General features: G+C 30.4%; 6 protein-coding genes across 9 annotated transcripts; 3 read left to right on the top strand and 3 right to left on the bottom strand.

Annotated features, from left to right (window-relative positions):
- Positions 1 to 126: 126 nt before the first annotated feature.
- On the top strand, positions 127 to 1923 carry OCT59_018603 (uncharacterized protein). Its single transcript, XM_066148880.1, has 11 exons — positions 127 to 268; positions 342 to 418; positions 487 to 618; positions 708 to 796; positions 869 to 1100; positions 1174 to 1266; positions 1327 to 1427; positions 1503 to 1571; positions 1643 to 1744; positions 1824 to 1838; positions 1905 to 1923. Exons 1-9 carry the CDS (start codon positions 162 to 164, stop codon positions 1727 to 1729), a joined length of 987 nt encoding a protein of 328 aa, XP_066004767.1. The 5' UTR covers positions 127 to 161; the 3' UTR covers positions 1730 to 1744; positions 1824 to 1838; positions 1905 to 1923.
- Positions 1924 to 3788: 1865 nt separating this feature from the next.
- On the top strand, positions 3789 to 14826 carry OCT59_018602 (uncharacterized protein; the record flags this gene model as incomplete). 3 transcript variants are annotated; one of them, XM_066148879.1, is made up of 6 exons in its annotated part: positions 3789 to 9653; positions 9722 to 12827; positions 12914 to 13298; positions 13421 to 13431; positions 13636 to 13850; positions 14445 to 14826. In XM_066148879.1, 6 exons carry the CDS (start codon positions 3789 to 3791, stop codon positions 14565 to 14567), a joined length of 9705 nt encoding a protein of 3234 aa, XP_066004766.1. In that variant the 3' UTR covers positions 14568 to 14826. The 3 variants fall into 3 exon arrangements, with proteins under 3 accessions (XP_066004766.1, XP_066004765.1, XP_066004764.1); XM_066148878.1 differs by having other exon boundaries at positions 13595 to 13850; XM_066148877.1 differs by having other exon boundaries at positions 13636 to 14826.
- Positions 14827 to 15648: 822 nt separating this feature from the next.
- OCT59_018601 (uncharacterized protein) lies at positions 15649 to 16661 on the bottom strand. The gene is made up of 4 exons (XM_025314176.2): positions 16462 to 16661; positions 16281 to 16396; positions 16170 to 16204; positions 15649 to 15972 (listed from the first exon to the last, which is right to left on the bottom strand). Exons 1-4 carry the CDS (start codon positions 16601 to 16603, stop codon positions 15825 to 15827), a joined length of 441 nt encoding a protein of 146 aa, XP_025185786.1. The 5' UTR covers positions 16604 to 16661; the 3' UTR covers positions 15649 to 15824.
- A 95-nt stretch (positions 16662 to 16756) lies between these two features.
- Positions 16757 to 17401, top strand: OCT59_018600 (uncharacterized protein). 2 transcript variants are annotated; one of them, XM_066148876.1, is made up of 3 exons: positions 16757 to 16972; positions 17042 to 17170; positions 17252 to 17401. In XM_066148876.1, exons 1-3 carry the CDS (start codon positions 16810 to 16812, stop codon positions 17260 to 17262), a joined length of 303 nt encoding a protein of 100 aa, XP_066004763.1. In that variant the 5' UTR covers positions 16757 to 16809; the 3' UTR covers positions 17263 to 17401. The 2 variants fall into 2 exon arrangements, with proteins under 2 accessions (XP_066004763.1, XP_025185785.1); XM_025309055.2 differs by having other exon boundaries at positions 17042 to 17401.
- Positions 17173 to 19348, bottom strand: OCT59_018599 (uncharacterized protein). The gene is made up of 9 exons (XM_025314175.2): positions 19153 to 19348; positions 18969 to 19083; positions 18821 to 18900; positions 18676 to 18756; positions 18497 to 18615; positions 18299 to 18419; positions 17907 to 18221; positions 17431 to 17810; positions 17173 to 17354 (listed from the first exon to the last, which is right to left on the bottom strand). Exons 1-9 carry the CDS (start codon positions 19307 to 19309, stop codon positions 17292 to 17294), a joined length of 1431 nt encoding a protein of 476 aa, XP_025185784.1. The 5' UTR covers positions 19310 to 19348; the 3' UTR covers positions 17173 to 17291.
- A 248-nt stretch (positions 19349 to 19596) lies between these two features.
- OCT59_018598 (uncharacterized protein) lies at positions 19597 to 22116 on the bottom strand. Its single transcript, XM_025314174.2, has 7 exons — positions 21474 to 22116; positions 21196 to 21395; positions 20805 to 21130; positions 20290 to 20717; positions 20045 to 20214; positions 19843 to 19963; positions 19597 to 19776 (listed from the first exon to the last, which is right to left on the bottom strand). Exons 1-7 carry the CDS (start codon positions 22020 to 22022, stop codon positions 19765 to 19767), a joined length of 1806 nt encoding a protein of 601 aa, XP_025185783.1. The 5' UTR covers positions 22023 to 22116; the 3' UTR covers positions 19597 to 19764.
- Between the last annotated feature and the right edge of the window lie 1367 nt (positions 22117 to 23483).

Raw genomic sequence — 23483 nt, 5'->3', positions numbered from 1 at the left:
TCATAGATATTCATATGATTCATATAGGTATATATTAATCATGATTAATTTTAAATAGACGTTACACTATGTACTCACGTGAGTCAATTTAAAGCAAAATTTACTATTTCGATTTTTCTAAGTCGCGTTTTCCGGATTTTGAGAGTTTTTATTTTTTCAATATGGATACTAGCATGGAAATTATAAACGACAGTGAAGTAGCTGCCCAACAAGCGGTGTCTACTGTCGTGTCAAATGCTCCTAATAATTCTGGTTTAATGGTCGCTTTGTGAGTACATTTAGTTTATAGGATTAATTGTTTCACTTGCAACAATTTCTTTAATGAACTTGCATTTGTTTAGACATCCATTGACGTTGTTGAACATATCAGATCATTTTACACGTGTACGAATGCAAGAACAAATACAAAGCCCACAAGGTATGTATAAAATTCTTTAATAATAACGCTTGAATTTTTATCTAAACGACAATCTATTTTTTTGGTAGTAATTGGAGCATTGGTTGGTACTCAAACGGGGCGTGAAGTAGAAATTACCAATTCATTTGAATTAGCATTTGATGTAGTTGATGGAAAAGTGATAGTGAATGTAGATTATTTTACAACAAAGCAAGATCAATGTACGTCTTTTCCAGTTTTTCTTTTTCTCTTCTTTTCTTTATAAAATAAAAAGGATTTGAATAATTCATATGATAATATAATAATATAGTCCGCCAAGTTTTTCCACAGTTTGATTTCTTGGGATGGTATACTTTGGGACGATATCCAACCGAAAGTGATATTGAAATCCATAAACAGGTACGAATAAATAATATTTGAGTATACATATTAATAGATCTAATAGAATTTTTTTTAAAAAAAAATTTTTAGATGATGACATGGAATGAAAGCCCTCTTTTTCTTCAAATGAATCCTTTTGATATTGTCACATCGAAGAATTTACCAATCACTGTTTATGAATCAATTATTGATCTTATTGATGGACAAGCTCAAACATTGTTTATTAAGTCACAATATAAGATTGAAACTGGTGAAGCTGAACGTATTTCTGTCGACCATGTTGCTCATACAACTCTTGGGGAAGGTGGTGAAGGTTCTTCGCGTAAGTTATAATAGACGACAGTAATATTTTATTTATTATTGTTATTCAATTTTAAATTTAATTTTTTATTTAGTTATTGCACACCTGACAACTCAAAGGAATGCAATTAAAATGTTGCATACTAGAATAAAGATTCTTCATCAATACCTTGTCAATGCTAAAACAGGTACTTATTAATCGAAGAGCAATTGATAAGATCTATTTATTAACAATTATTTGTGTACAGATGAATCATGTGTTGATCATGATGTTCTTCGTCAAATTGCCGGACTTTGTAATAGATTGCCAACTATTGACAGTGCTGATTTCAGACAAGAATTCCTTACGGTTTGTAATAAAATTTAAAAATAAAAATATACTTATTGATTTAGGAGAGAAACTTAGCATAAATTATTTGTGTAGGAATACAATGATGTTTTATTGACTTCATATCTGGCGACTATAACCAAAGGAACTAATTGCATCAATGAGGTAAATATTAATACATACATATGTATTTCTTTTAGTAATAAATCATTTACTTTTTTTTTCTTTTCCCTTAGCTTGTTGACAAGTTTAATATTGCAACCAGTACAAATAAATCGGGAGGACGTAGTAGACATCAACATCAGGGATTCTCGAATTTCTAATTAATGGAAATTTCGGTAAGTGCGTCATGTACTTTTTTTTTTTAAAAAAAAAAGAAACATATGAAACGTTTTATTTAAATCAATTTATTTTTAGTTTAAAGAATTCAAGGTAAAGAAATTTCTTATTTGTATTTAATTATATGATATTTTCTAATAAATAAAGTTAATTAAATAGAAGTAAATATAATAATATATATATGAAGTAAATTATTATGTTACAATACCTTACATTGCAAATTGATAATTACCAGGATTTACCAACCTAATATTTAAGGTTATAATTAATTTTTGAACATTTAATTTTTTTTTTATAATATAAATTTAACTTACACATTTTTGTACACATAATTTGAAATCAAGAAATTCTTTATAACAAGCATTATGATGAATGGAATCAAGTTGAGAACTTACACATTTTGCATAAGTTGTAGCCTTAATTTTATAAAAAAAATTGGCTATGTATAAATAATTTTATTTATTTTATTTATAAAAAAAAAATGATTTGTTTTTTTACTTGTAAAGAACATTTTGATACGGCTTTTGCTAATATTGTAACAGTTTTTTTCTCTTTTATTATTGACATTATTTTTAATCAATTAAGTATCAAAAAAATGAGGAGAATTTATCCGAGTGATAATGGGTATCACAACCATCACATGAAAGTCAAACTAACACTATACCGATAATGAAACTGCGTTCTACCGATACCGATTTTAAACACCGATAATATATCGATTAAAATACCGATTTAATAAATAAGAAGGTTATAAATTTATAAATATCCTTGTTTAAAATGAAAAAAATAAAAATGGCATTTATTCTGCTGATTTTATCAATATAAATGTTAAGCGTTAGAAGTAATTACTTATGAAATCTTATAATCTTTAAAATTATGGAGTGCATAAAATTTCAGATTTATTGACCGTGCGTTCGTAATGCAGAAATTTGCTGAGAATTTATTATTGAAGTGCAATTGCCGTTAATGAACTAAATTAGGGGATTCTTTTATTATAAATAGGAATGATTATCTGAAATTGTCACCCGTTCTAAAATTAATTGGTCTTCTCTGTTTACAATATAAAGCCTTTATTGAACCTATTCATCCTATTTACCGCAGCGTATTGTCACCATAAAATTATGTTTCATAATATGTATATAAATAGTGAAGTGTCACATATGTGTTATCACTCTTCCCATTTACTCTATTATTATTACTTCAACGGAAAAAAAGTGTCAATAAACATCAAAACACAATATATCTAAATTTGATACATAATCATAATATAAGCGTTGACATTCCTTTATATATATTTATTGAAAATATATAAAATAACAGGTTTAATAACAAGAAATTTTTCAAACATTTCTCCAAGTATTTAAATATTTCTATTGATTTACTTGATTTGGTTATTATTTTTAAACAACAATAAACTCTGTGATATTCTCGAATTCTCAATTAAGTGAAAAAAAACAATGAAAAATTTTTCTTTATTCACTCATATTTATTTTTTTTATTAAAGGAACATCCCTCTTTGTTCTTTTTATATCTATGTAAATTTCAAATGATATCACACTAGTCTATTTTTTACTTAATTCAGAAACAACTAAAACAATCATTCATCATTTGTATTTCTTTTGTGTAATCTGTCGTCTCATTACCCGTTATTTAAATTTTTTTTTTTATTATCAGTTATTATTTACAATAAATGATAAATTCAATAACTTATCCGAATCAATTTTTTACGCCCTTTTTTTACACGGAATATCAAATAGAAAAAAAATAAGTTTTTCTCTTTTTTTAAGAAAAAACTCTTTTTTTTTTTAAAAAAAATAAACTTAACACCTTGATATAAAAAAAAGTTTTTTTTTATTAAAAAAAAAAATAAAATATTCTTCGAGAGTGGATTTCGCCCATAAAATAATAAAATACGTCAAAAATAAAAAAACTGAATAATAATAATAAAATATAAGTCTCTTCCTTTCCCCCTCATCGATATTATTATATTATCTCATCGCTTACCCTTTTACCTAATACTTTAACATTTTCATCTTAAATAAAATGGAAGAAGAAACATATAACCCTACGATAACAGTAGAAACGAATGAGGAAATACTACAAAATGGCGTCTTAGAAGAAGTAATAACTGTTGACCAAGAGTTTACTGAAAAAAAAGAGGTATTTCATGAAACGAAAAATGCTTTACAGAAAAATTTGGAACAAAATACTATCACTACCGATAATATAGGCGACCCTCTCGAAGAATACTTTAAAAATATTAAAAATTTATCGTCTTGGATGAATGATATAGTTAATTCTACTTTATCTTCACCTGCTTTTTTACCATTAAATACTACCTTTGTAACTGACCTTGATATTTTAAATTCTTCTGAAGAAGATTTATCAAAAATAGAACTTGATATAATAAGTCATAAACAATTAGAATATAATCAACTTTCTTCTTTTTCTTCATCAACGGACTCTACTTCTTTTACTCAAATATTTTCCACTTTTGATTCGTTATGGAAAAATTTTAATTCTTTAATAGAATTAGGAAAATTAAAATTACAAGAATTAAAATGGGTATTAGAATTATCTTCAAATGTTGAACGAGTTGAAGTTGAAATTAAAAATGTTGAAGCAAAGTTAGAAGGTGTTGAAGAATCTAGAAAGAAACGTCTTGATGATGATGGTGGTGGCGACAATCCTAGTCCTTTTGGTAGTAGTATTATCGAATCATCTAGTGACATTACTGTAACTGGTATGGTCTTTTCATCTTCTTTATTAGATGAATGGTATACTAAAGTTGTCGCAGCTGAAGAATCTGTCCAAGAAGTAGATTCTAAAGTTAAAGAAGTTGAAAGTTTTCTTCAGCATGAAAGATTTCGTTCCCCAAAAGATTTATCCGATCATATTAATATTATCATTAATAATAATGTACCCGAATTGAGAAGTAAAGTCGCTTCCGCAAAACAAGCTTTAGCTCATGATCGTCGTATAGCAAGATGGTTCGATGCCGCTAATGATGCTGATAAATCGATCAATGTTACTTTAAATCGATTAAAACAATTAGAAATACCTGATTTTATTAATAAACGTGAGTGGACCGATGAGGAACAGAATCTTACATCTATAATTGATGATAGAATAAATGACATAAAAGCTATTAATTCAGAATCTCAAAAGATCAAATCTGATAAAATTGATGATCTTGATAAAAAAGCAAATGAAATTATTATTACAATAAAAAATTCAGCTGATAATGAAGTTCAAACAGTTGTTGATTTAATGACAAAACAGTTAAGAAATCTTAATAATCGTCTTACAAAATTAGATAATTTTATTGAATTGCTTTTATCACAAACTACTATTGATCGATATTCTGTAGTATTAAAGTTGCTCAGTTCAATGGAAAGCATGCGTAATCAGATGACTCAAATAAGGAAGACACTTATTGAACATAATGATGCTGATTTGGTCATGGGTGATGTTATAGATGTTGAATCTCAAATAACTGAATTTGAAAGTGAACTTTTAAATGATGATTCCGCCCTTGCGAAAACTTTAAAGCAAAAGCATGCTAAATTACTACTAACAATTCAAAATATACGTGTTGCTTTGGCTGAGAATAAACTTCAAATGGCCGCATATTTAAGTCCTTCGTCTCCAACTTCTCCTACTTCTGCTGGTTCTGAATTTGATCGAATAAGAGTTATTGTTAAAAATAATTTAGAAAATTTTTATGCACGTTTAATTTCTCCTCCAACTTATATGATTGATGCAGAAAATGAAACTGAAGAACCTGAACGTATACATGGTCTTACTTGTAATGATGATCATGTCGCTGAAATTACTGAACGTTATGATAAGATTGAATCTGAATTAATTTCTTTTGAGAGAACCCTATGGGTTGAATTTTGGTTAAAGGGTGATCCTGCAAAAAAATCACGTGATGAAGAAGTCGTCAAATTAATTGATGGTTTAGAGAAAAAATTTGCTGAAATTAAGAACTTTATGGAAGTTAGGAAAAAAGATCTTGTTACTATAAAAGAAGGAAGAGAATTCGCAAAAGGAATAAATTCTATACGTGATCAACTTGATATAGTAAAAGGTGAAATGAGAAGAGATGATACAACAACAGATGCTTCCTTACAAGAATTAGATACTCATATGGCTGATGCTTCAGAATTAACCAAATCATTAAAAACTACCTATAGTCATTTATTATCCCCTGAATCTGAAGATAAAAGATATAAGGAATGTTTTGATGAAATAGTTAATCAATATAAGCTTGTAAGGAGTTGGATTGAGGAAGTACGTGTATGGTTTAGAGAGGCTGTACGTATACGTGGTTGGATGAGGGAACGTGTAGACATTTTATTAAATGTACCCAAAGTTGATCCTTTTCAAGAAGACGAAGCTCCTGTTACTCAAGAACAAGTTGATGAATGGCGAAAAGAATATGAAGAATTAGAAAGAGAAGTTGAAAAATTTGACTCTGAGGATGTCACTCGTTTAAGAGCTCACGTTAAAGGTATAGTAGGAACCGGTAACGAAACTACTACTACTGATATGTCCCCTGCTGACACGATGACAATCGGAATTACCTTTGAGACTTTAAAAATCCTTGACCAATTACTTGGAAAATTAAAAGACCGTGAATATGAATTGGATCTTTTATCTTTACGTGTACAATGGGAACGTGAATATGGTAATGCGATGAATTTTTGGAATATACTGATTGATGAAATTAATGATTTCGTAATTAATCGTGGTAGATGGAAGGCTCCAGTCTCTTCTGAAAAAAGAGAGGATGGTTGGTTTATTAATCAGAATCAACTTCCTCAACATGATGTCACTTCCGAATCACATAAGATCAATCAAAAGTTAGAAGACTACATACAAAATACAATACCCCCTACAACCGAAAACTTTGATGAATTATTTAATACTTCTCAAACGCCATTACCTGAGCATTTAATTGAAAGACAAGAGAACATTGAAGAAAGGGATAAAGATGATTTAGAAGAATATTATAAGTTTGCTAATGATGTTTTAACACAACGTAAACAAGTTATTGATTATTCTAATGAAACAGAATCAGCTTTCGCCGAAGCAGTTAAATTAAAAAACGAATTAATTATTGAAGAATCGAATCCACGTGGTGGTTCTGTTGAAAAGAAATTTATCGCTCGCGTGATTGAAATAAATCAACGTATAGAAAAATCTTGGAATTCAATGGCTGAAAAGATAATATATCCACATAATGAAAGACATGATGAATCAGAAAATGAAGTAATAAAACAAGCAGTTAAATCTTATAATGAAACATTAAAAGTATTACTTGCTGAAACCGATGAAGCTTTGAAAAATTATCAACGCGCTCTTAAATTTGTAGAATTAGCTGACGAATATAAAAAAGAAGCTGATCGTTTAGAAAATTGGATATCTAAAAAGGATGATTATATAATGAAACGTAAATTTGACGTCTTCCAAGAACCATGTAAATTCGCTTCTCAAGATATTGACGATTATGTTTCTGGTAATGCCCAAATAGCTGTTGATATACATAATTTTGACGAAGAAGAGTTAAAAGTTTTACATAAAAAAGTTGCAGCACTAATTACCGATGTTAAAGCTGTTGGAACAAAATGTGTCAACACTGATGAGTTAGAAAATATAATGAAAAATCTTGATGATAAACTTAAAGGACTTCGTGATGATTTTCAAACTTTACAATCTCGTGAACCTGATGAAGTCGATGCTGCTAAAAAACGTCTCATCTGGGAAGATTCCCTTAACGATTCAAATAATTTTGTTGACGCTACAACGAAAGAATCAAAAGATTTTATTGCTTCAAAGGCATCGTGGAATCCTAAAACTTCAGAAGATATTTCCACACATGAAATTCTTAGTCAAGAATATTCTTCTCTTGAAGGAAAAGTTAAAGATCATTTATCCAAAGAGATTGTTGAGAACAAGTCGAATTATGATGCATTCATTGACGCTAGTGAAAAATTAGCTGACAAGGATCGTCGTAATCATATTGAAAAACGTCAATCTAAACTTGAATCCAATGTTGATAAACTTAATGAACATGTTTCATTTGCTCATGATCTTTTAGAACAACGTGCTGCTGTTGTTGAATATATGTCCGAAGCAACAAAATTGGATAATGATGCAACTGAAATTAAGAAAAACCTTATTGAAGCCGAAAAAAATGTTTCCAAAGGCCCAAGTGAAATTGATTTTGCAACACATCTAAAAGACTTCAATCAAAATGTTACAACTTTATGGGATGAACGTGGTTCGAAATTACCATATCCTACAAGTCCTATCATGGATGAAGTAAAAATTACAAAAAATACTGCCATAGAGGAAGCTGCTAAAAAACGGATATCTTCATTGGAATCTGCGGGAGAAGAATTAAATAAATTATATGAAACATATCAAACGTCCTTGGAGCTTCAGCAACGAGCTAATAAATGTTTGGAAGATTCCTCTCGTTTACAAGACTGGATCACACAAAGGCTAAATATACTAGAAGAAAAGAAAATCGATCCTCTTGCTGAAGAATGTCCTTGGAATGAATCTGAAGTTCAAAAAATGCAAGAAGAACATGAAACCTTCCTTAGAGAAAATACGAGAGTTGATGTTGAAGATATAAGTCAAGTCCGTAATGATTTTGAAACCTTATTGGAAGATATTAAAAAAGCTAAATGTAAAAGCGTCGATCAAAAACCGCTACGCGAGGCATTAGAAAATATTAATAAAAATTTTGGAGAACTTCAATCAGTATCATCATCACGCCAACTGAATCTTTCAGTATTACATAGTCGTGCTAAATGGGAAGATCAACATGGTCCTTGTACAAGTTCTATTGATGAATTAACTAATCAAATTAATGAATATATATCCGAGAAAGCAAGATGGTCACCGGACAATGCCAATCCAGAAACTGATATACATCAAGAATTTACCGATTTAAAACAAAATGTTTCAGAATTTGAAGAGAAACCTTTGACTTCAACAAAATTAGCATATGATGATATGGTATCATCCATTAAATCTTATTTATCACAATCACCCCCTAAACATATTTCTGATCGTCAACTTAATCTTATAAAACGTTTCGATAATCTCACTGGACGCGTAGATTTAAGTAAACAAGTTTTGGATCAAAGAGATGCCATAAATACATACCTTAACCAAGCAAATTTTGTAGAAAAGGAAGGAGAATTATTGAAAGAACAATTGAGATCTGCTGAAGAAAATGGGGAGGTGGATCCCGGTTTTACCGATAAGTTAGCAACCTTTAAAGACTATTTGAATAGTTTGAAACATGAATTCGCAGATAAAATTGCCTATCCTAATGATTCACTATCCACTGATGATGTTAATGCACCAATAAAAAAAGTTGTCGATACTCGTATGGAAGATCTTATTAATCTTTCTAAGGAACTTGACGAGTTATTAAAATCTTATCAAGATACGATGAAACTATCCGGAGAACTCGATAATGTAATTTCAAATGCAAATCAACTTGTAGATGAACTTGATAATTTTATCTTTAATAAAGCTTCATGGCAAACCCAAGAAGATCCTATAGACAAAAATGCTATAGATTCAGTTCGTGAAAATTTGATTGCTGAATTAGATGATCTTAATAAGAAAGTTGCCGAGTTTGATAAAAATACTGTCAAATCTGTTAGTGATAAGGTTGATGATTATGGAAAAGTTATGGCTGCGAAAGAAAAAGATATACCAGAACATATAGAAGAGAGACGTAAAAAATTGAATGAAATTCTTAATGAATTAGATGTATTAGATAAATATGCTAGAGATGTAATAGATCAACGAAAAGCTGTTATGGACTATATGGCAGATGGTGCTCAGTTGGAAAAAGAGGCAGATCAGATCCAACAGGTGATTATTAACGAATGATTTTAAGTGTTTCTTATAAAAATATATATTAAATATAAATTTTTTTTTAGATTCTCTTGTCCAATGAACCAAGTTCACCTGGTGGAGAAGGAAGCACAGTTTCCACTGCAGTTAACGGTTTTGCGGATCGAGTTCAAACTTTATGTGAAGACATTGCTTCACGAATTGAGTATCCCACATGTTCAATACAGAATGACGAAAACGATAGAATGGGACGTACAGAAGATAGTAACAATCTTATAAAAGAGGCTGTTAATGCTCAAAACGAATCACTTAAATCTTTGTCAAATAGTTTGAAAGACCTTTTAGAGACACATCAAAATGTATTACGTCGTAAGAAGATGATCGAATCTTATATAAATCAAGCTGATGACGTTGCTTCATGGATTCAACCTAAATTAAATGTTTTGAGAGATATTCTTAACAATGAAACTTTAGGAAAATTATCAAAAGACGAAATACATGATCTTATTGGTGAAGTTGATGGTATAGAAGCTGCGCGTCAAGCTTATCATAGTGCTTTCAGTTTCGCTAAAAGTCTAGCAAATAAATTAATTGAAGAGATGACAAATGAAATTGAACAAGGTGGTGATGATACTGAAGATATCAAAGCTGATCTTGAAACCGTCAAAGCTAAACAAGAAACAATCGACGCATTATGGGAAGAATTACAATCTGACGTACCTAAAGCAAAAAATAGATTGGATCAAGCTCTTCAAGTTGTCGACTTCAAAGAAAAAGCCGATGAAGTTTTTAATAAGGTTAACGATTTATCAAGCATAATGTCAAATACTCCAGTTGAAGAAATCACAAATGCTGACATGAAAGATTGGCAGATCAAATTAAATAATTTAGAACAAGCTGAACTTTTCTCTTTAATAAAACTTCATGACTTGGTTCAAGAAAATTTGAAAGAAAATTATGGTGCTTTCAACGACAAGGAATCAAAAGAACTTGAAAACCTGTTAAGAGAAATTGTTAATTCTATTGGATCTTTAAAGAAATTGATGAACAATAAGATCGATGATGTTGAAGCATATCAATCATCGCAAATTGCTAACGCTTATATGAGTCGTGCTAGTGACTTACAAAGATGGATTGATGATTATATAGCAACTTTTGCAGTTGTTAAACCTAAACATGGTATTATGGTAGGAAATTCTAAAGAACTTAATAAGAACAATTTCGGTGAATTAACATCGGTTTATGAACAATTCACAAAAGAATTACCTGACCGCGTAGATCAACTTGAAAGTATAAGAGCAGAATTCAATGAAATATCATTAAAAGAAGGAATACGCGAATTACAAGATATATTAAAATGGCAATCCAATCTTGATCAATCATGGGACAATTTAGACGTGTCTACAGGGGAATATAAGAGCTTTATTGACAAAACTGCAAATTGGCATTATCGACATGGTTCCATATATCATGTTGAGAATGATATTCTTGGAGGATTGGAAGAGCGTATCAACAGTTTAGGTAGTGTGGGTTATGATAATTTGGAAGCTGAAGCAAAAGAATTAAACGAAAAAATTGAAAAAGCTAAATTAATGCTTGAAGACACTAAACTCAAAGCAAATGATATAATTGATGATCCTGATGACTTAATTGATTTAACAAATCGTAAAAATTTCGATGATCATTATAACGAAGCAACTAATCGCCTTGATGAATTATTGGCGTCATTCCAGGTTGCTCTTACCGCTGCGAACAATGCTTCACTATTAGCAGCTTTCCATGCGGAAGCAAATCGCATAATATCAAATTGCGGTGAGGGAATTGCTATAGTAAAATCAAGACATGAAGACCTTGAAAATAGTGGATATTATGCTCTTGAAGTTGACGCTCTTGGGGCAATAATAAGAGATGCTATTGATGGATATTCAGAAAGTGAAGAGAAATTGCACAAATATGATCAACAAATAAATATTGATTTGAAAAATGAGGCAGATAAACTTATCGAAATAAATCCTGAAACCAATAAAAATCGCGTAGTTAATATTTTCAATAAAGTTACAACAGCTTTAGAACAATTTTCTGATACCGTTGCTCTTGAACGTCGCGAAATTGAACTTTCGAGGAGAGTTCATGCACATGCTAAAAGTGCCCACGACATCAAAAACTGGATAAGTTCTTGTAAGATGGCAGTATTGAGTATTCAAGGTGGTATACTTGATCAGGAAGATGAAATTATAAGTCTAGAAGGAAAAGTTGCCAGCTTTCAAGGCGTTATAGATCAATTCAAAGATCAAAGCCATCGAGTTCTCATACCGGAAACTAATAGTGCTGAAATTGATGCACCTCAACCAGAAGAAACAAACCCTAAAATCAAGGATGCAATACAAATACGAACAAATCGTGTACTAGAAGATTGGTATGGACTTAAAGATTTACTTGCACATTTAAGAACAAGTTTGAATGCTTCGAAAGAAAGTCAAGAAGTTTCACGCGCTATTAAAGATATTTTAGTAGCTATTAATCAAGTTAAAGAAAGAGTTTTGAACATTGAATCATTCATTACTGGTGAGGGTGTTCCAAGATTACCTACAAAAGATGATGTAGAAGGAGGAGAACTTGAACTTAATGAAATTCAAGCTGAAGTTGATCATATTCTTGGGCCAAGAATTGAATCTTTAGATGAGATGATAAATAATTTAACAGAAAATGATTCAGGATATGTACAACAACGTCATGGAATAGCTGAAGCACTAACTAATCTTGCAAATATAATAGATACAAAGAGAACTCAACTTAGGGAAGCACATAATTTGGCATTGTTTGGTACTAAAGCTGATGAAATGAATGCTTTAATGAGCTCATTACTTGAAGTCGTTGACATTGCAACAACAACAATGGATGGTTCCCCGCTTTCATCATTAGATAAAATTGAGTTACAATCACGTTCAATTGAACTAGAAACCAAGTATGATTATTATTGCCCTAAAATACATCAAAAATTCGATGAATGCAAACGTCTTGCAGAACCATTAAAAGAAGATTGGCGTGTTGAAGATCGATTGGGTATACTAAAAGAACAATGGTCAGAATTAATTGATGTCGCTAATGCAAAGAAAGAAGAGTTAAAACGATTACTTTCTGGTCAAGTACCGAAGACACGGCACAGTCGCTCGAATTCACAGCTTATATCAGGTAAAAGATCATCCAGAAATGTACTTGCTTCAAAAACGTCATCTTCTTCATTACGCTTACCGTCCCTCCCTTTTTATGTGTACAAGCTCGCAGGAGAGGCGTTGTTTCACCAGGTGTATCTCCATCACGAAATCCTTTATACCGACCTTCCACTTCACGTAACACATCCAAGACTCCTACGCGTCTAACACCAAGTCCAACACCAGGCTCACCAGGTTCACCAAGACGTCCACCAATAAGACTTCTACCGCACAATGTTAATAACTATGTTCCCAATCCTAACGATCAACTTGACGTCGAAGTAGCGAGAATAGTAAATGCTTGTCCTGTAAAGATTAAAGTTTCCATGGTTGAAGGAGAACCAGGCAAATATATGTTCGGAGAAGTTGAACCAAAACTTTGTTATTGTCGTATACTGCGAAGTCGCATGGTTATGGTTCGAGTCGGTGGAGGATGGGCAGAACTTTCAAAGTAAGCTTAATCGATTTCAATTTATTACTTATAAAAAGGTTTATGTATTTGTTTTTATTTCTAACAAAATTTCTTACAAAATTTTCTAATATATTGTTTTTCGCCGTTCAATAATTTTAAAGATTCCTTGTCGGTATGTACACTGTTGAAATACTAATGTAACACGCCCTACTCAAGAATTGTATATGAATATGATGATTTCCAACAATATTCAACATGTTGGAAATCCCGATATTTATTTTTTATTTTATTTTATTTTTTTTTCATAATTTGACGTTTACTATATGACAATATAGATAACAATGATGTCACTCTCCAATTCATTCTGCCACAACAGAACACGCTAACCTGGAACAAAAATACATCCCCAAAGCAAGATCTTTTGTCGGATCTGACGAAACAGAGTCAACAATCGGAGGAAACGAAACCTCTTCAGGGCCCAGTTTTCATGAGGCGAGTATCCGCTTTATCCCGAAGGGACACGGACTCCGAGTCGAAGGGTCAACGGGCAGCGGTCCCTTGGCGTTGAAACGCATGTCATATGCAAGAAAAGTGAGTAGTCAAACTAGTCAAACTAGTCAAAGTATTCAAGAAAATGATAGATCACGTTTTGGCAAACCCAGTAACTTAAGAAAATCAACTTGAGATGATTATTTTCAACCGATAAGGAATCTTTTCCTTATAATTTATTTATTCCTTTTTTTATTGCGGGCTGTGTGTGCTCTTTATTATTATATAAACTTAAATTTTTTTCGTTGGGGAAAATTAAAAATAAGAGTTTTTTGAGGTGGGAAACAAAATTTTGAGAATTTTTTTTGTAGGGGGGTTTTGAAGGGAATAATCCATTATTAACAAAATCAATTTCATCTGGGATCTTCTACATCTTGGCTGGGCTATGGGTAGGTTTGGCCAACAAATATATAATAGAAAGATTTTAAAATCCTCCTCTTTCTTATAATACAATTCATATAGTTTTCTTTAGATAAAAAAAAAATAATCTTTTTTAAATTAGAAGAGGATAGATAATTAACAAAATTTTATTTATGTATATTTTTTCTTTCTAATACTATATATATGCATATTTATCCAACAACAACCAACAACCAAATTCAACCAATTCAACCAAATTCAACCGTAAATCTACAGAACCAAAGAAAAATTGTGACAATATTGGCAATAATTGTTGCGATCGTTTGTTATTATCTGTCAGAACGAAATACTTTGGACGATTGCCAGATGAAGAATATGCAATATTTAACATGTACTTAATTTTTTAGGGAGTTTAAAGCTTTTCTTATATTTATTCGAGAGATAATATTTTCATTATTATTTTAATATTTTTTCTTTTTCTGGGTACATCTTATTTTTTTCACACACATCCCGCACAACATTTTTTCCCTTCATATTAAAATTTGTAATTTTTTTATTATATTCATCATTCATTCTACTATACATATAGTTTCTACTGTATAAAAAGTATTCAATCAAAAACACTATACATGCTATTATTTTTTTTCTTTTGATTCTTTAAAATGTTTATATTTAATAATACAAGCAATAGATATATATATATATACATATTGTATTGTTATTACATAATTTGTAACAATATAAATAAATGAATTATCGATCAAAAAAGTATTTTATATCTTGTACTACTTAAACGCATATATTATTTTAGTCTAACCTTTAATGTTCAAAAAAATTCAAAATTAAAGAGGTCTCGCCGAGAATCGAACTCGGATTACAGGATTCAAAGTCCTGGGTGCTAACCATTACACCACGAAACCCGTTTTGATTAAAATCAAAAATAAAAATAAATATATAAATAATTTTTTATAGATATAGATATAAATACTAATATTAAATTCACGTGGTCGAAATACCAGTTAACTAAAACCAATTCATTAATTTTGCTAAATTCACAGACAATGCATCATGACAAACTTGCATAAGTTGTTCATCATTTGGGTATTTGACCTTTCCAGACAATGTATAGATCGCGTCCTACAATATGTTAATTGCAAGTTACCAATTACTATACCGCAATATGTACACTTTTACCTCAATCCATTAAACATTTATTGATTTAAATATAATTTTATATCGTTTAAAATACAAAACAGAAACTGATATCATTCACCTTTATTATGAAACATCGGAAACATAACTACGACTTTCCAAATGTAACAGGATCAATTGTTAGAATTGTCAATTTGGATGGTAAATTAGCGAGATTATGACAAAAATGGATATTCTTTTTGTGCCGTAAAATGATCGTCCAATACTTTTATGGGAAGGCGAAACATAAGCAATAAAACTATGCACAAACTGATGACACACGATTAATAGGATGCTAGAAGAAATTTTTATAGAAAATTTTCCTCTAAGCTTTGTTTGATGTTATATAATGAATTTAACCCACCGAAATACAGCGTTTCGTAAGTTTCTAAGTTTGATAAAAATGTTATAGTACAAAACGTATTATTAAATTAATTCTAATTAAACAAATTAATATTGAATAAGCTAATCATCGCTCTTTTCTCCCCTATAAATTACTACATTTTTTTCAGTTTCATATAATTTTACTTCATATAATTTTCCTTCATGTGATTTTTCAGATAAATAATCCTTAATATTGTACCAAATGAATACTGCTAAATTTTCCGATGTACTAAGTTTTTCAAGAGAAAAATTATTGTTAGTTAAACTAATAAATGATAAATTAATAAATGATAAATTAAGTTTTTTTGTGCGGATCATCTCTATTTCAGTCACCAAATATTAAACTTTCTACATTAAATTGTATAGATAACGTAGTATTATATTAAACATCATAGAGAAAGTAATTTTAAGAAGAGTAAACCTTACCTCGGTATATTTTTAAAATACGGCACATCATGGTCCTATCATATAAAAATAATTTAAACAGTGAGACGATGAGTTGTCAAGTAAAATAGAGAAAATGTTCCTTATCTCTACCAGATTCTTATGATCCAAAACATTCATTACCGTTATTTTTATACATTCTTTTAATTCTTCTAGATTCATCACCATACCTGTTAATGGATCAATCTTTCCTTTTACTATAACTTCAACTGATAATTTTCACAATCAATAGGAATTTAATCAAAGTACGTGAATTTAACCCGCATATAAATACCTTTGTAATTGTGTCCATGACCATTTGGATTGTTGCATTTTCCATATAATTTTTCGTTTTCCTCGTCTGATAAAGAAGGCGAATGTAATCTATGTGCTGCTGAAAAAGTCTCAATTCTACTTAAATATACAATTGATCCCATAACGTTTTTTATTTTAGAAAAGGCGATATGCTATCTGCTAATCTGCTATGATACAATCAGGTTAAAATCAACGCATTAATTAGCGGCTATGTAACAAATTTATTGGTGTAACGTGAAATTATTAAAAACGTACAAAAATACATAAATTAAAGTGCACGATATCATTCCTACTTTCAGCTCCTCTATTATTCAATTGAAAAAAAAAAATGCCTCCGAACCCTTCAAAAATTCCTCCTTCTGAAATACTTTCCTTATGTAAGAAATTCTTTTTTATAGGATTATTGTTTCTACCTTGGTTATGGGTCGTTAACATAATCTATATGTGGCCATTAACTAAACATTCAGATATTGGTAAAGAGATAAAAAAATGTAAGTCTAATAATTATGTGATTTTTTTTGGGGGTCCGACTAAAATTGATTAAATTAATTTATTTTTAGATCTATATTTCTCAATGGCAGGTGCTTTATTTTGGCTTATTGTACTTTCAACTTGGTACAGCATTTTTGTAAATCAAAGAATTACTTGGGGAGAATTCGCTGATAAAATAATAGTATTGCCCATAAGAGGTGCATAAAATTGAATAATTACATATATAGAATAATTTTTATTTGCATTGAATTCATCTAAAACATTCAATCTCACTATAGAAATAAAGTAATAAATAATGATTTAATCATTTGGAAATTCTCATTTTCGTGCCCGTTTGACGTCTCGAGGTGTATTAGGAAGTGATCTGTTGTCTCTCTTTGTCTGTTTATAAATATATAATAAAAATTAAAAAAAAATTAAATAATATATATATATGTCCCAATTTATGTCAACTTACTGGAATGGTGCTTGTATCAGTAGTTCCATCAGTAGAAGCACCATCTTGAGCACTAACCCCTGCTCTTTCTCCGCCTGAAGATGATAAAACTCTTTGAAGTGTCGCGCGTTTGATTTTTAGTTCGTGTTCTTGCTTATCAACCTGCTTCTTGAGATCCAATAAATTTTGCGTCATTTTCTGTAATTCAGTAAACTTTGAACAAACATTTTCTGTCGGCATAGTTGGACGTGGCCCTAAACCAAATTCTTGTAAAGCTTTGTGGACTTTGAGTAACAAGGCTTGCTTCGGTATAGGTATCTTTTGACTTCGTACTAAAACACCTGGATTAAGTTTTTCTTTCTTCGATACGATTGGTGTATGAACTTCTTTTGGTGAATGGGCTTATTTATTCATGTGGATAAGATATTTCTTTGATCAACCATATTATATAATATATATATAATAAAAAAAAAGAATATATATTTAATATTATTTACCTTCAACTGCAGCAGAGCCAACAGATGATGCCGATGTACGACGATTTTTTTTAGGTATATCAGCGGTATTATGAAAACCCGAACCACTGGCTTCTATTGTAGGGGTCGTGGGTCCACTCAGCAGTGATTTTTTGCGTTTTGGTTGAACCATTTCCACTGTAAATTGTTTCATCAAAGCCTCTCTTTCCCTAATGAATTTCTTTTCGTTCGCTTGAATACGATCACTTATTTCTTGTAATGCCTCCTCTTCTTCAATTTGTTCTTTTGTCCGTGAATATAAATTAAGCAACATAAGTTTCCTTTTTTCTTCTTTAGCTATAGAAAAATAATTAAATAATAACGAGTAAATATTATTATTTCTTATGTAAATATAATAAATTATTACAACAAACCTTTATCATAACTATTTAATGCAATCAATTGGCCTTTATCGGTTTGACTAGCCAAGCCAGGCGTCACTGGTCGTACTTGATAAATCTTTTTATTGACAGAGTAATATCGATCTCTTAAGTCCTAAAATACCAAATAATAATATTAATTTGCGAATACGTTTAAATAAATATACGTTTAAATAAATATAGAATTCATACCTCCATTGTTCTGTTCTTATCTTTCCATTCGTAACGATCGTGAATTACAGTCCATCTGATATCATACTTTCGACACAAATCAAATAGATAGTCAGTTTCGTCTTTATCCCAATCTCGATCTGCCAATAAAGTATCAAAATTAATAAGGAACTAATTTAAATTCTATTTGATTGTTATACCTTTCAAATACTTTTCGTATTCTTCTTCTGAATACTCTAAAACCTCTACTGTTTTATTATATTCTGCAAAATTAATTGCTTCTATTAAAGAAAAAAAATTAGTCTTTAAATTCCACCAGTACAGATAGAACGAATTATTCTCTACCTTCTTCTGTATTCTCCTTCACCCAATGACTTAACATTAAATCATCATTCCTAGCAGGATTTATAAATTTTGTTGATATCCTATTAATGTAGAAAGAAAAGCAATGTTAAATATTATATATTATTTACATATCTCACTTCTTAATTACCATTTGCCCACAGTTTTATGTAGATTGGGTTTCGCTTTTAGAGCAGTTGCTCTTTCAAAAGCTACTGAAACATGATGTCCAACCAGCGCAGACAGTTCTCGACTAACTGGTGTATCTATTAATATTTAAGATAATAAATAAACCATTAAAGTATAAAAATTACGTGAAACCCAACATATTTTACCCTTAAAAGTCTTTCTCTCAACTTTTTTCTCTTTTCTCTCCTTTTCTTTTTTAGCATTTATAGCTTCAACCAAACTAAGTTTTTTATCGGAAGAGTTTGATCTTCCAGATTCAACACCTAAGATTTCGCAAACATCGTTTATATTTTTATTTGACATGGTAATTCTGTTCTTAATTATGAATTATGGAGACGACATAAAGATGAGATAAGATAATGCTAATGACTAATTTAGAAATCTTGTGATAGTTTACAATTACTAGACCAATATTATTAGTTGTCTTTAAAATGAAAAAATAATTTAGAATATCAGATTTTACTCAAGTTGCATGATAAATTGACAAAAATTTAACGTTTTGAGAATTGAGAAATTAATATATTGAGACTTGTTATTAAATGCATAGCTCATCTTCCTTTTTGCATTATTTTTCGATAACATAAAAATCTTTTGATATAATATTGAAGCGATAAAAAAATGACTTTATTATTTGGATTGATTATATATAGCAAATACAACTAATTTATAAATGAAATATATAAATGAAATATTGATATTGATATAATAATATACTTTTTTAACCGGAAACAGCAATAGTATTATATGCAATATTCATGTCAACGATTTCCCTATTATAAATTAGAATTTAAAAAGTGAAATTTATTAAAAATTTATTGATAAAAATAATTTGTTACCAGCAATTCTTGACTTTGTAATCGATAATAACGCTCAAGAACTCCAAGATCATGTAATTGCCCTTTAACGAGAATGTTAATAGCAACTCCCGGAGAACCATAAGCACCACAACAACAAAGACTTCAAAAATTAAAATGATATTAATAAGACCATATGACAAAAGATTAGAAATCATATATTAGGTAAAGCTTAAATAAATACCGATCATGGTACTCTTCCTTTTTATATGGTAAATCAAAGTGTACACTATAATCTACGGGATGAAATGCTAAAACAGATGAAAAACAATCTGTAGTAACAATTAAAGCCGCTTTCGATTCCCAGAAAGACTTTACAATTTCATGTCTTTCTGATTGTCTTGTTAAAGAATGCTTAAACAATAAAAATTAAAAAAAAAATAGTATTAAAGAAAGAAAGGTTAAATAATAATAATCGTATTTATATACCATGGAATAGACGGCCACGTTCTCAAATAATGTTGCTAATTTATCAGCTAACCAATCGACTCGTTCTGAATTATCACAGAAGATAACAGATTTTTGAATATTCACTTCTTTATAAATTTCACATAAAGCATTGAGCTTTTGATCATCTTTTTCTACAACTGCGTAATATAGTTGAAGCCCATCACTCATATGCACATCATTAAGGACGATTATGGTATTTTTCGTTATCTTATTTTTAATGTCTGCAAGAGTAAACGTTGTAGCTGTTGTCATCAAAACCCTCTGAGCACTTTTTGGTAATTGATAGATAATGTCGAAAGCTTGCGTACGAAAATTGCTGTTAAACATGATACAAGAGTCTTCAATTATAATCGTTTTGACGCGATTAAAATCGAATTTACGATCTACCATTAGTCCAATTAGTCTGCCTGTTTCGTTCATTCACGTGATATTTAAAAAAAATTTTAATCAAGTTTTAATGTTAAATATTTAAATTTTATAATTATTAAACAAACCCGGAGTCCCGATTATAATTTGTTGTCCTTCATTTCTTAGTTTTTCTATGTCCTCTCTCATTGGAATACCACCAGTACAAACCAAACATGAAAATTGCATATATTGACCCGCGACATTGATTAAATCTTGAATAGCATAACATAAGTCTTTCGAATGTACGATTATAATCGCTTGACACGATTTGTCACGTGTTTCAATTTGTTGAAGTAGAGCAGCAATGTAAGTTACAGTTCTTTCTTCTAATCGAGGTATTTGAATTACAGCGTCCCGTCGAGATAATATCGCCACTGTTGCACGTTGCTGGATAGGTGTCGGTTGATCATAACTATTTAAAATATAAATTAATGTATACCAGAGTATATTCGAAGTACAAGAATTATTTTATTATACCCTAATGCACGGATCCCTCGCAAAATCTCAGATTTTAATTTCATTTCTTCAAATGTAGAAATAACCTGTTGCCAATTATCCGAAAGCATTTCGCGTTGATTATTATATCCGATCGATTGATGTGATTGGCCTCGATTAAATCTCGTTCCAAGGCGATCTCCGTTTTCATTTCCAGTTGGAGCAATATTTATGCGATTCATCTAAAGCAAATATGTATTTATTTATTTATTTATTGAAAAAGGTCGTGCAACACTCCAACATTTTTAGGAAAAACTCACATGAAGTCGTGGTGGGGGACGCGCTACTACACGCGATGGTGCAACATCTTTGGTGAGTTGTTGATCCTGTACTACAGGCGGTTGTATTTCCGGTGTTGATTTATTATCCAACTCGTTGGATGAAGACTCTCCCGGGCTTAATTGGTTAGTAACTTGTTTTTTCTTCAATTTTCTTAATTTTTTTCTTTCGCTTAAAGTTAATTTTTTCTTAGTTTTGTTGGCTGATTCTGCAGAATTCATCTGATTTTCTTTTTTGAAAGCACTTTGGATTTTTTCATTTTTGTCTTTTGAGGATTTGGTTTTCCCGTCGTTTACTCCTTCATCCGTTGATTCGATAGAATCTACAACAGGAGAGACGTTTGGTAACACAAAAGAGCCAGACACATTATTAAACAAATGTGTCGCGGTTGGTACATTAATCGTATCATGTCCACGTAGTGCATTTACAGCATCAGTAAGTTTTGCTAGATGAGTTTGGATTTCAGGTAAAACAGTCAAAGAGGCTTGAATATCTTGAACTGCTTTTAGTATTTTTGGTATATCGGTCATTGTTAATAGTCGATTGCAAAGAAAAAAAAATATTGAGAAAAATGGGCTTATTTGTTATTTTTTGATTTGGTGATCTTGAGCTTGCATAAAAATCAATAAATCAAAATATGATATCAAATTACGTACTAATAAAATTGGAGCACGTGATATATTGCTTAATAAAGCATGATTTATTTATTTTAAAAAGATGAACATATATATATACATAATATCAAATTGCATTCGGATATTTATTCAGATAATTGGAAGCAAATGAACTGAATAATTATGTATAACAATTTTGAAAAATGATTAATAAAGATAATGAGAAACCTCACATCAAAAAATTTTCTGCTCATTAAAAAGATGAATTTGACAAATACAAGATCTCATCTTTGTCCAATTGCCAAAAATGTAAATCATTTCAAAAATTACGATAAATCTTAATCACCTATAAGAAATTTGTTAATTATAAGTACATGTTTTATCCATCGTTCTTGTCGTGCGTTTGATCAATCGATTTTTTAGGCATCCTTTCACCTATCAAATTATTTATTGCTTCAATCGTCGAGAAGGCTGAAGATTTATCAACATCTAAAGTTGAATCTTCAATTATACCATTTGTTGACTTTTTCATGGTACCAAAAGTAGTACATTGATCTAAAAGTGTGATATCTGTTGCAACATTCGAGAAAATAGATTTATTTTCCAACGTTTCTAATATATCCGCAGTACCTTGTTGTGTAGATTCACGTGCAGACTCACTAATTGGCAGATTTTTATCATTAGGCTTATTTTTACTGTTAATTTTAGTTCTTGCACGTTTCCTAGGAGGTGGTACACCGTCTTGATCTTGATTTACTTCAACTACGCGACATGTATATGAATGTCTCTTACATGCATCCTTTCTAGCGAAGGTTTTACTACAATTAGAACATTTAAATTCTTGTTCAGGAAGTTCATGAATACCATATATATGGCGCTTAAGGTCATGTTTTCTTGTAAAACTATGATCACAATCTGGATAATTGCATACAAACGGTTTCACCCGATCAACATCATGAGTAGTTTGGTGAGTTTGCATATTAAATTTACGAGCAAAGCATCTGTTACATATTGGACAAGCAAATCTTTTTTTCTGATCCTCTGGTCTATTGCTGGACAAAATTTCCAATCCATTCTCCAATTTCTGTTTCTTTGTTGTTTCTTCATTGGGGACATCGTTTTCGGTTTTAACTACATTTGATTCAACTGCGGATTCGTCCATAGGTAAAGGTTTGGAATCAACTGAAGGTTTATACTTATCTATGTTTTTCGCTGTGTTTTCAATTTTAATGGCTGTTGTGGGAGTAGTTGCTTGCGAAACTGGAGGTGTCATTGAAGTAATAACGGTCGGAACAACTGCCGGTGGAATAACTGCGGAAGCTGTGCCCGAAATAATTTGACTGCTCTTGTTGACTCCGTGAGAAAAATTATTTGTTT

Source organism: Rhizophagus irregularis, chromosome 27 (genome assembly GCF_026210795.1).
Source record: "Rhizophagus irregularis chromosome 27, complete sequence".
Lineage (NCBI taxonomy): Eukaryota > Fungi > Glomeromycota > Glomeromycetes > Glomerales > Glomeraceae > Rhizophagus > Rhizophagus irregularis.
Note: the sequence above shows the minus strand (reverse complement) of the source record. Positions and strands in the feature narration are given on the sequence as shown.